The 12,464-nt window shown below is 49.1% G+C and overlaps 1 protein-coding gene across 3 annotated transcripts in view; it reads right to left on the reverse strand.

Moving 5' to 3' along the window:
• Positions 1-586: 586 nt before the first annotated feature.
• Positions 587-12,464, reverse strand: part of Acan (aggrecan) — a 36,397-nt gene continuing 24,519 nt past the window's right edge. The window contains exons 14-19 of one of the 3 annotated variants that reach the window (XM_047538805.1): positions 6,982-7,095; positions 3,844-4,002; positions 3,215-3,297; positions 2,481-2,625; positions 1,504-1,686; positions 587-1,059 (exon numbers count right to left, since the gene is read on the reverse strand). In XM_047538805.1, the coding sequence (XP_047394761.1) occupies positions 983-1,059; positions 1,504-1,686; positions 2,481-2,625; positions 3,215-3,297; positions 3,844-4,002; positions 6,982-7,095 (761 nt within the window). In that variant the 3' untranslated portion in view covers positions 587-982. The remainder of the gene's footprint in view (positions 1,060-1,503; positions 1,687-2,480; positions 2,626-3,214; positions 3,298-3,843; positions 4,003-6,981; positions 7,096-12,464) is intronic. The other 2 variants (XM_047538806.1, XM_047538807.1) reach the window with 2 other exon arrangements.

Below are 12,464 nucleotides of genomic sequence, written 5' to 3' on the forward strand. Positions count from 1 at the left end.
AAGAGTCACACAGTGTGGGGTCATTTGATCAAAACATGTCCCCATTGGCACTATTCCTCAGAGCCTTTGGCAGGCCTTAGATTGCAGCTGCCTCCTCCTTAAATTGAAAAAAGGGAAAAGAAAAGAAGTAGATCTCTTCCAATGTCTTTATTATTATAATTATCATAATCTTTAGTTTTCAAAAATATAAATAGGTGCACGGAACCCTGGTGCCTGCACGGTCCCGGGGGTGGGGTGGGGGTGAGGGGGTGGGTGGCACTCCCTCCGGAAGGAAGTGCCCCCACCCAGCCCTGCCGAGAGATTGACACCTGCTAGGGTGGCAGACCCAGGTAAGAGGACGCTGAGAGAGGGACCCTTGGAGGGAGGGCGACCCCCATGCTGTGAAGATCCCTCTGCTGGCTCTCTCCTGCCCGCTGACCCCCGGCCAGCTGGACCCCCACTCCCCAGGCTTCTACCCCACACAGATGGTGCAGCCCTCCTGGCTCCTTTTGTCCAATACATTCAGCTGCGGTCCGGTCTGAGTCCTTCAGGCCTCTGCCCTCCACCTCTCTCCGACCCCTCCTCCCTCCTCCCTAGCTCTCCCTGGAGGTGAAATAACCAACGATTGTACTGCTCTTGGGTAAAGTGAGGAAACAAAAAATAATCTTCTTTATTTAACTTAACCCCTTCCCTTCTCCCCCTGTCCCTGCTCTGGTCCCTGGAAAGGCACGATGGGAGACTGAAGAAATGTCTCTAAACTCAGTCCGTGGGTTACAATAAGTCTGCTTTGCTTTGGCATTTGGGGGACAAATTGGATGAGGTTTTGGTGATTTGGGGATGGGGTGGGGGTGGGTGCATACACAATGTGGGATTCATTTTTTTTTCCTTTAATGGGATTCCTTATATGACAAAAAGTGACAAGAGAACACCATCTGGATGGGATGCACTGTCTGCCTGCCAGGCTCCTGGGCTCAGCATCCTGGGCGCGTCCTGGAAGCTCCCCTCAGTGGGCTGTGCTGGGGTGGCTCCTCCTCGGGGGCCGTGAGCTCCGTCTCTGTAGTCTGCGCTTGTAGGTGGTGGCTGAGGTGAAAGGAAGATGGGAAATATTGGTGAGCGGGGAAGAAGTGGGGTCAGGCTGAGGCGTCCCCACTCTGCCCCCTCTACTTTGGTGCCCCTCACTGCAAAACCGTGGGCCTAGGACGTCAGCCTTCAGCTGTCCAGAGCCTTCCTGGGCTAAGGGCATGCAGGCTGCTGTTGAAAAGGAAAGCAGGCCACCAGTTTTCTGTTTCCTCCTCTCCATGAATGTGAGCCCTCTCTGGGACAGGCCCCTGGCCTTTCCTGAGGCAGGGGGTCCGTGATCTGTGACTGAGCAGCTCCATGACATCACCACCCTCGCTCAGTCTCAAGGATGATACAGGATCCCCAGGAGACAGCAAGCCCCTGCTGTCCCCTCCTGGGGATAAGAAGGCAGCGCTGGCAGAATCCAGCCCCAGTCCTTCTTAGTGGTGGGAAGGTGATGCTCACGGTCTGTGCAGGTGATCCGAGGCTCCTCCCAATGCCCGCTGGGCTGGCACCGGATGGTGGGCACGTGGCGCTGGACAAAGCCCTCTGTGCACTGGTATCGCACCAGGGAATTGATTTCATATCGGTCCTTCTTCTGTCCAAAGGTCCTGGCATGCTCCACCACGGGGGGGTCACCGCAGGCCACTGAGGGGCAAACGCCCTTTAGAAAGGGGTCTCTTGGGGCCTTCTGTGACCTGTGGTCTATGACAAGCTCAGGGCCCAAGGCACTGTGGGGAGGACACTGAGCTCCACCACCTGGTGGTGAGCCTTGTCTGCTGGGAAAGGGGCATTTTTACCTAGTGCCAAGAATTGGGAGACTTCCGGTTCTTACACCTGGGTTTTTCAGTGGAAAAAAGCACTGTACAAAGAGGACTGTAAGGCCATGAAAAAGAAATGGAGAAAGACAGGGAAAGAGGGGCAGAGCCAGGCAGACCACCTGGGACTTCTTTATGAAAACATCCAATTCCAGGGAAAGAGGGACCCTGAGGATGGCTGTGGACACAAGGCCATGAGCAGGAGCTGGTAGGTACATCATACCAGCACCTCAAGGTCCTGAGGGATTAGGGCCTGACAACTCTGTTTCTGTGACAGATGGACTCAGGAACCCCAAAGAGAGGGAAACTCCCAACCCAGATGCCATCACCAGCGACTTTCTGCAACTGATATTCAAAGGACTACAGTAAGTGTGGAGTGACCTTCACACTCTGCTGTCCCTGTGAATGGTCCCTAGGAGCCAGCTTTCCCTTGCCATTGGCTCTGAGATGCTGGTGCTGGAAGAGACCTCCCAAGTCAGTTTCCATCTGCTTTTAGAGAATGTCCCCACAAAACACCAGTAGCTGGAGGATAGGGATGCACGCCGGGTCACATAGCAAGAGCCTCCCTTAGTGCAGAAAGTCTTGATCCTCTCTGCTCTGAACCCACTCTTGGGCCCTGCTCACCTGTGCCCTTTTTACATGTGAAGGGCAGGTGGTAATTGCAGGGGACGTCATTCCACTCGCCCTTCTCATGCCAAATCATCACCACGCAGTCCTCTCCAGTGGCAAAGAAGTTGTCAGGCTGGTTGGGACGCCATTTCTCAAATTGCTGCAGGCAGAGGTAGGGAAGAGGTGAGGAGAGGGCTGGAACCTCATGGCTTGGCCTGTCCCTACTTTCTTCTCTTTCAGTCCAACTTCTGGCTTGTCACATTGGTGAAGGCTGCTGGGAGTCTGGTCAGGGTTGTTGGAGGTGCCATGGAACCCACGGGCCCTCTGGGGAACTGGGTCCACATCTGGGGTCTGTTCCTTGCCAGAAGCTCAGAACTCCCATGAATGGAGCCCTGAGAAGAATCCACCCGTCACACCTGCAGCACTGACAGCTGCGCCCCTCCCCCACCATACCGTTAATTTGGCATCTGTCTTGCTTTCCATCTCTATGGGCAAGGAGGCTCTGAAGTGTTCACGTGGCCTCTCACGGTGGTTTGCTGTCATTCATTCCTTTCTTTCTGACTCCCTGCCTGGCTTCATGCCTTCTTTCACTGTTTCTCTCTGGGCTTGGTCCCCAGAGAGAAACGAGGCACAATCCCTGCCCTCCAGGGCTCCTGCAGCTGCTCAGTAAGTGTTTGTACCTGATTCAAAAGCATCTCTGGGGGTCTTTATCCTATCCCTCCCCTCTGGGCCACCAGCTGTGAACTCACCAAGGGGTGTCCATCTGACCAACGGAAGTCCCCTTCGATGGTCCTGTCATTCAGGCCGACCCACTGGTAGTCTTGAGCATTTTCTGGAGAGGGAAGTTGGGTTTGGACCTGGCATTGGACACCCTGGGGATGTCTGAAAATTGGAGCTCAGGGGATGGAGTGAGGAAGGAGGCAGGTGGGCTCCAGGGTGTGTACCACCTGCTTCTAAGGTCCTCACGAGGGTCTCAGCGCATGCAAGTTTGGGGTGCCCTTTGGACTACCTCCCCAAGCTAACATGGAAGGATGACAGCCGCAGAGTGAGTCTGAGACTGGCTCTGGTGAAGTACTCTCTAGGGAGCAACCAGAGCTGCTGACTCCAAAGGTTTCTGTCTGACCAAGGGAACTAGAGCTACAATAATGCCTTCCCTCCCTCCTAGCTCCACCACGCTACAGCCTCACTGGGTCCATTCTGCTAATTTCTTTTTTTTCCCTTTCTTTTGTTTGTGGTGCTGGATGGAACCCAGGGCCTAGTGCATGCTAGGTAAGTGCTGTCCCACTAAGCCATGCCCCCAGTCCCCAACTCTGCTAGTTTCTGACAAGTGAGACCCTTTGCCCACGTGACTACTTTCCTCAGCCCCTGCCACACTCACTGTTGACAAACTCCTGCTCCTCAGGGGTGACAATGCTGCTCAGGTGTGCTTGATGCTCTCGACACCGTCTCTCGGCATCCACCCAGGTCTCACGGTCGGGGAAGTGGCGGTAACAGTGTCCCTGGAACTTGGTCCAGCCCTCCTCGCATACCTCCTGGTCTGCAACACAGGTCAGGGGTTTGAAGTGGGGTTCAAGGCCAGTTGGGGATGTGGTCGCTGCCAGTTTTATGGCATGGGTTCCTAGATTTACCCCTCACTGAGCTCTCAAGGGAAGGAACAGGCCCAGTTGGGAACATGGTCCTGTGGGAAGCCAGTAAGTCCTGGCTCCCCCAGTGGCCCCTGACTAAGTCTCTGGAAAATGTTAGTGCCAGGGACCTTTCTTTTCCTGATGTAGTGCCACTCCCTGCCCAAACTTTCCACCTGCAGGTGCATGCTCTGGAGGACAGACAGAGCTCAGTGGACCGGGTCAAAAAGGTGGCAGGTTTTGAGATTTAAGGCAAAACATGGTTGTGAGAGGCTTTGGGAAGAGGGACTGTGGGAAGCAGTTGGAGGCTTCAGAGCCGGCAGGCCTGGGCACAAAAAGTTGCTGGCAGTCTCCTTCCCACAGAACCTTGGGTGAGGAAAGGAGCAGAAGTAAGTCTGCTTTGGTTTTGAAGAAGACTCAGAACTCTCAGGCCTTCCATCAGAGCCGCCTCCGGCTGAGTACTCTATCTGCCTCTGAGACAGCCAACCAGGGGTCCGGTGATCCAGGGTTTTCGTTTTATTTTATATTTTTGTGTCTGATGGGAAGAGGAGAGTAACATCTAAATTTGTAATGAGTTCTCTGTTCTGGAGAAGGGGCTGTTCTGGAGGCCTTGGAGCAGGCTAGAGGGCAGAGGCAGGGATATATGGGAGCCAGCTCACTCAGGATGGAAGTGGCAATTCTGAGTGTCAGCTCCTAACTCTGCCTTCATGATGTGGCACTGGTAGATTTAAATTGGCCCTGCTGGGAGTATTTGCCCCAGGAACTGGCAGATGCTACCCATCAGGGCTCCTCCTTCCTCTGTGAGAGCCAGTTGTCAAATGTCTGATGGTGCAGCACTGGACAGAGGGAATTCCAAGTCCCTCTCGCCTTTCATCCCATGGGGACTCTCATGTGAAGGGTTCCTCCTAGGTGGAGGACTGCTGGCCCAGGGGGAGGATCCTGGGGTCATGAACACTTCAGGATGTAGGCAGCCATCCATTGGATGCCACCAATCTGGTCGTGCCAGAGGGAGGATTGGCGGGTGAGGGGAAGGAGTCTTAGCATGCAGGGTGGATGATTGACAAGGGAGGAGGACATGACTTGGGAAGAGTGAAAACAGGAGAGGAGAGGCCAGTAGTCTGAGAAGAAAGAGGTGAAGTAGCAGGAGGAACTGTCAGCAGGCCTTGTCCCCTGCTACCAATGCCCTGCCAGGGGATGAAGCAAAGGTCTGGAAAGCACTGGAGAGGTCTCAGAAGTAGCTCAGCACCGTAAGGAGGACAGAGATTCCAACACAGGGCTGACTTGTGGGGTCAGTTCTTGGGCCACCTCAGTGCCTGTGGGCTGACCTGGGCAGGCAAAGCTGGAGTGTGCTTGCATGGGGTCATGCAGGATGGAGGCTTTGGGGAGCACAGACAGAATTCCAGGGTGACTGGGAGACTGTCTACAAGGTCAGAGTGGAGGTGTGAGGCACTGTGAGGTGGTGAGGACTGAGGGCTGGAGTGGGAGAAGAGATGCAGCTTTGCCTCACAGGGTACCCAGGCCCAGGGCCCCTCTGAGAGGCTCTGGAACAAACTCTCTATTCCATCAGAGATCAGAGTCCCGTGACAGTCCTGCCTTGATTCCTGCAGAACCTCTCCTTCCCACGCTGGAACCCCAGAGCTGTTGTCTGTGTGGATGTTCCAGACTCTTCTCTCTGGCAAAAGTTTTTTGTATCCTGGGGAGAAAATTCTATAGTTCTCCACTCCCACCCAACTGAGGTTGCAGGAGAGGATGGTATTCAAGTTTTTTCTTCTAGAAGCCTTAAGTTCTTCCACTAGCCTGTAACATTGCCATTGTCTTCAAGAAACATGCAAATCTCGACTACCACCCATACTGCTTATGCCCAGGAGTTTCAACTGCTTTCTGGAAGTTTCTGGTATTCACCTTGAGAGTGCTTTGAAAAGAGCTTTGAGCTCCTGCACACTTCCAGGTGTGCATGAATCATTGCTACCCACACCTGAAGCCTTATCTCCTCTCTGAGTCAGGAAGCCCATGCAATCCAGGGGACTGGGAGGAGAGTAGGAAGGTCCACAGGTGAGAGAGCTGGGGCTCAGCCTAGCCCTGGGAGGGTTCCTGGTACACAGGTGCAGAAACAGAGGAGTTGGCAAGACCCAGGAAAGGAAACTCAGCCCCTGCGCCTTGCAGTGAGACTGTTATTTCTGGCCAGTCCTTTGACCTTGAACCAGGAAGGAAGAAAGGAAGCATGACCAACATGGCAGCTGTCATGTGATGAAGAGAAGGTGACATGCAGCAGTCCCCGTTCATGCATGACTTGAGCATGCTGGTGACACAGGAGCTCTCAGCAGACCAACCATATAGCTTTCATCCAGGAGAAGAGCAAGGTAGCTTGGTTAGCATGGCACCATGGCTCCCAGTGACATGGAAGAGCCACAAAAGTCCCACAGACAATAAAGCAGGCAGACACTGCCCATGACCATGCTGGGAAGATTTGAGGCTATCATTGGAGTGAGACACAATTGCTCCCACCCACAGTTTCCTTCAAGACAAGTGCACAGAATCAGCTCTATCCTCTTAGTCTGATGCATTCACCAAGCTTGGTGGTGGCATCAGCAAGTCTGCGAGCCCTGGAGAAAGTTAGTGGTGTAAAGATTCCCAGAGCCCCACCTTCCAAAGTGCAGGCTACCTAGCCTGCAGTCTCTCCTGTGGTCAGATCAGGCAGTGCTCCAGAAGAGGGTTTTCAAGGGGAAGAGCAAGAGAAAGAGTAAGAATCAGTGGGAGAAGCAGACTTCTGGTGGCTGTCCAGATGGATATGGGGCCCCAGTCAGGGCCTAGAGTCTGTGATTAGAAGGGGAGGGTGAGGAAGGAGGAGGAGGTGCAGCTGTTAGTAACATTAGCTGAAGCAGAGACGGCCGTACCGATCTCACACAGGTCCCCTCCGTAGCTGGGAAGGCATAAGCATGTGAAAGAGTCGATGGCATCCACGCAGGTGGCTCCATTCAGACAAGGGCTTGAGAGGCACTCATCAATGTCTGCAAGAAATCAAGGGCCACCATTAGGACTCCTGCCCACAATTCCAGCCTCACAAGCACTGTGGCCTCCTTATGGGTGGCCAGCCCTGCTGCTGTCCAGAGCCTGGGGAGGGGATTGGCTGGTTTTCCTGAGAACCGTTGCTGCTGCTGCTGCTGCCGCCATCTTGGAATGCTGAACCAAAGATTCTGACAAGGTTTTTCTCGGATGTGTGTGATTCTTGATTGACAAGCTTGGAGCCCTGAAGCCAGGTTTCCCAGCAGGTTGAAGAGATCTGGTACTTCTGAAGCCAAGTGCGTTATGTTTCTCCAAGATGTCTTCTTTTGTGCATGTTTCAGGAAGCCATGGAGTCTGAACTATGAACATAGTGGTGGGCAAGGGCACTGGAAGTCAGGTTCTTGAAGCTTGGTTAGAACTCTTTCTTTTATCCACATGAAACTCACTAGGCTTCTTGGGTTGCAAACACCTTTTGTGTCTTCAGTAAATAAGATTTATAAAACATCTTGTAAAAATGAAGCTGGCACCTTTTTCTTGGGAGAGGGACTAAAACCCTGCCCAACATTTCCCCATGTAATCTTCCAGTTTAAGGCCACAGAAGGTGGATATCTCCAGTGAGTACAATTTTTGGAAAGGCTTCATCCTGTGAGTGGGAGGCGAGTATTTTGAAGCTGGCCATGTGCTTGGTGAGTGGCTGCTTACCAATCACTCAATCCTGGGAAACAGGCAGGTGTCCATTAAGCTCTTCTTCTCAATTCAGCTCTTCTTCCTTCTATTCTTCTTGTCCAAAGATTTTTATTTTCTGTTCAAACATCTTTGTAGAAATTGAGTTGGTAAGTCATTGGCCTTTGCCTCAACCTTTCCTTGATTTACCATAGTGAGTACCGAATCTCCTTATCTGGTCTTTCTGAGAAAACAGAAGACCTGGGGGAATGCTTCTGCTCTTTGTACTCCAAAGCTCCTGCTGTTATTTCTCCTGGGCTCCCCTGACTTGGGACAAGATGATGATATTATGCAGCTCCTCTTGCCAGGATATCAGTAAAATTCTGCAATAAGTGGGCTCCATTGGCTGATGGGGCACCTTGCCAAGTCTTGGTATGTGCAGCTGTGTTTATGGAACCTCCAGGATCCAATGGCATGTTTATGGGTGGTATCCATGTGAGCAGCTAAGCCCTGGGCTGGGAATAGGACCTCTAAATCTTCAGTATGTTCCAGGACTTAGTTCTCACCTCCATTAAGAACACACCAGACCTTAAAGTCAATCCTCTGACATGACAGCAAAAGCATCTTCCTCTGGATCTTCAAGTTTGTGCATGTGGACATCTTCTTGGCCAAAGTTGAGTTTGTGCAATGGGTAACCTGAAAATCTCTGGTTCTCAAGTGTCTTGCTCATCCCATGAAGTGCCTTATCTTTATTTCTCAAGTATCTATCTTGTCCCACAAAGTCCTGAACTTCATTTCAAGGAGTGCAAACCATGGATTAGAAACCAACAGTTCCAAGTTTGGAACTGTTCTGAGCAAACTCAAAATGCATGGAGGAACTGATTGAAATCCCAGCATGCACTTGGATTCCCAGCATGCACCAGGATTCCCAGCAGCAGCAGTAGCAGCAATAGGTCAGGTCAGTCAGCAGGGTGAAGCTGGGGTGGCTCTCCTGCTTCAGGAAAGCTGTATTCTCTTTTGTCCATTAGCATCATTATGGGAGGTGGGCAGCACTGGGAATGAAGCAAATGTAGGCGCTAAAGCAGTTGTATAGAGCAGGGGACGGGGTGGCCTCTGGGGAGAAAAGCCAGACATCAACCCTGGGGTTTCTGGTCAACCACTGAAGAAAGGGTGGCAAAGGTGGGAGGCCCAGAAGCAGATCAGGACAGACAGATTCCAGCTGTCCCAGAGGCTTGGAGATTGTACCTTGTACCTTGCCCACCCCCAGGCTATGTGAGCTCCAGGGCAGTGTTGTTCTCCCTGTGTTTGGCCAGGACACCAAATCTGAGGAAGGTTGCAAGGATAGAGGGAACCAATTTCTGGGATCAGAAGCTTTTTTTCTTTTCTTTTCTTTTTTTGTAGGAGGGACAGAAGGGTCACAACTCTGAAGACCAGAGAGCCTGTGGGAGCTACTGGGGCAGTTTAGAGAGGCTGAGTCTGCATCTTCAGCAGGAAGAAGGCTGGTATCCTGTGTGGAGCTTTCTTATTAATCACTCAGTCCTGTGCACCTCATCTCCTCTTTATTTGACTGCAAGAGCCACTCTGAACCTGACTGTCCACCTCTTTCTGTGAAGGGCTGTTAGAGCATCTCTCAGCTTCTGGAACTGACAGAGGAATAGGGCTGGGTACTGTTGTGAATCCAGATTGGGGATGTTCTACACAAGGTGATAGGAAGTGGAGAGAGGGAAGGGCTTTGGGCAGTAGAAGACATCATAAAGGAAGAGTGGAAAGGGGGAGAGGACCAAGATCTGCAAACAAGCTTCTCTGAGCCAGATGCTGTAACATACACATGTTATCCTCCAATGACCCAGTGGGTGTAGACATCATGATGCCATTTATAGGTAAGGAAACAAGTGAAGGGACTTGCTTTTGCTGGCAAATAGGGGTGACAGATCCAAAGAGATGGGGGAGAGAGTAAGAAAATGAGACTGGATGGTGGAGGGAGAGAGATTCTGTGATCCTGGACTCTTGGTACCTTGTTACCATTTCCTCCAGAGCCACCAAAGGTTCACTCCTCATCACTGAGCAGGGAGTCTGGGTACTGTCAGGACTCTCTGGCTCCTCTTACCACTATTATAAGCAAAAGTGATTGTTTGTACCTTAACAAAACCTTCCAGTGGTACCTCTAACTTAGGAAAGAATTGAGAGCTCCCTTGTGAAGTCTAAAGTAGAGGAGATACTTGGAAATAATCACTTTGGTGTCTGAATTGGAGACCTCAGGCCTCCACCTTGAGTAGGTCTTGTCCAGCTGGATCAGAGCCTGGATCAGAGCCCAGGACCTCCAAGTGAGCTGGAGTTTATTTGGTTCATAGAAAATGCTGAATAAAGAGTGACGAGTGATTTTACCAAGTGATACTTAACTAAATGGTTTGCTATTCATAAAGACTACACTATGAATGGTACTCTTCAAGTTATTCAGTGTACAACCTGTTCAGCTTATCTTTCTAAGACAAGAATGGACTTTTTTTTTTTCCAGGACATAATTTTCCAGGATAAGGATTGGTGGTGGGGATTCCCTCAAGAAGCACAGAGAAAATTTCTTAACTCGGTAGATGCTCTGCACCCTGCAAAAACCTAGGACCAACCAGGATGAACAGACTTGACTTCTTGTTTATACTGACTTTCTTGTTGGGTCTCTTATACAACTGAGGGAAGAATTATAAGAGTATTTTTATTAGTTCCATTTTGATTTTAAAATAAAAACCATTAAATTAAAACAAAATCATTAAATTAAAAATCATAAAATAGGATACTATTATTAAACTGAAGTCTTCTATATTCTAAAGGTTGGTTTTGAGTGCAGTTTTAATATCCTGCTTAAATTCTATTAGTTGCCTGTTAAAAGCTTACCATGGACTTTTTGATTGAGTCAAGTCAAGAAGGTATACTTTTAACTTTTTACTTTTCACTTATATCCCTGCATTTTTCACTTTCTATGAAAGAACTTCTTTCCCAGGGATAAAGGTTTCACTGAAATTCAAATGTATTCCCTAGAGGAAGAGATAGTGCCAAATCATAAATTAGAACTCCAAACCAAAAAAGTGAACAATGCCAGTAAAATAGAAAAGAGGCTGATTAAGTTTTAAGTTTATAAAAAACGTTTTAAGTTTATATCCTTTTAATCCAGAAGTTAAGAGAAGCCCATCATACCCCAGCAAGACTGAAAATCAGATTTGAGATTTGATTAGAACAGTGCTTTTTCAACTTTGGTTGTACATTATAAATCAATGGGTAGTTAAAACCAATCTTTTTTTTTTTTTTTTTTTGTGGGGAGTGGGTACTAGGGATTGAACTCAGGGGCACTCAACCACTGAGCCACATCCATGGCCCTATTTTGTATTTTATTAGAGACAGGTCTCACTGAGTTGCTTAGCACCTCGCTGTTGCTGAGGCTGGCTTTGAATTCGTGATCCTCCTACCTCAGCCTCCAGAGTCACTGGGATTACAGGTGTGTGCCACCATGCCCCGCTAATCTTTTTTATTTTTTAATGCAAAGTTTTTAAATTTTTAAAAAACTGCTAGTGCTAGAGGTCCTTTCCAGACCAACTGAATCAGAAAATTATAGGGAGGAGCCCAAGTATGATGCTTTTAAAAAGCACTCCATTGATTTTTAAGCAGCAGCTGGGAAACCTAAGTTAATCCTCATAGGTACTTCAGTAAGTTGGGGAGGATGCTGATTTTTAAGTGGGTAAGAATAGAATATTCCTACTTTTGATTGCTAAGGAATCTGAGCATTCATTAAATAGATGTTTATTTTGAAATAAAAGCACTGATTAAAAATGTATTAATAACTTGTTTATGGAATAATGACTAAACAAGATGACAGAGATTCCCAATTATTTCTTTTCTTTTTCTTTTTTGTATTGGGGATTGAACCCAGGAGCACTTAACCACTGAGTTACATCTCCAGCCCTTTTTATTTTGAGACAGATTCTTGCTAAGTTGCTGAACTTGACCTGGAACTTACAATCCTCTTGCCTCGATGCCTTCTGAGTTGCTGTGATTACAGCTGTGCACTACCACACCTGGCTCAAATGTTTTTTTTAGGACTAAATATAGCCTCTCATTCCATTGCTAGGTAAACATCTCCCTTGAATATTAAATATTACCATAGAATTCCATAAAATACTGCATTTGGTACCTGTGACTTTTAGAGGCCATGGTGTCTTTAATAGCCTTTGATTCCTGATTCTAGTGAAAGATGGTAGGTAGTTCATCCATGCATACTGGACACCTTCTACAGTCCCATGAGCTACACTGAATAGGAGCAACTGGGGATCCTTAAAACCTGCTCTTTAGGGATGCTAAGATTTTCCTAACTAGTGTCGTGAGAGATGATGTAGGGGAACCAATTTTTATTGATTGACTCTTGGCTGATGTTATACTCAGGTGACCCTTACTGCAGTGTTCTCAGCCCTGGCTGCACATTTAAGTCACTTGGAATTTAAAAGCCCCAATGCCACAGGCCACAGGATCATTTCAATCAGAATTCCTGGGTCTGGGTCCTAGGTATTTTATATATACACATGTGAAGCTGAGAACCACTATCATTGATCCCTGTTGTCAAATGAGGAAAACAGAGGCTTGGCTGTGGGTGTTGATCAGATTGACACTGATTCCATAGCCCCTTTTTATTCTGGCTCCCCAGAAATCTCCCTTCAGCTTTTTGTGA

Source organism: Sciurus carolinensis, chromosome 2 (genome assembly GCF_902686445.1).
Source record: "Sciurus carolinensis chromosome 2, mSciCar1.2, whole genome shotgun sequence".
Taxonomy (NCBI): Eukaryota; Metazoa; Chordata; class Mammalia; order Rodentia; family Sciuridae; genus Sciurus; species Sciurus carolinensis.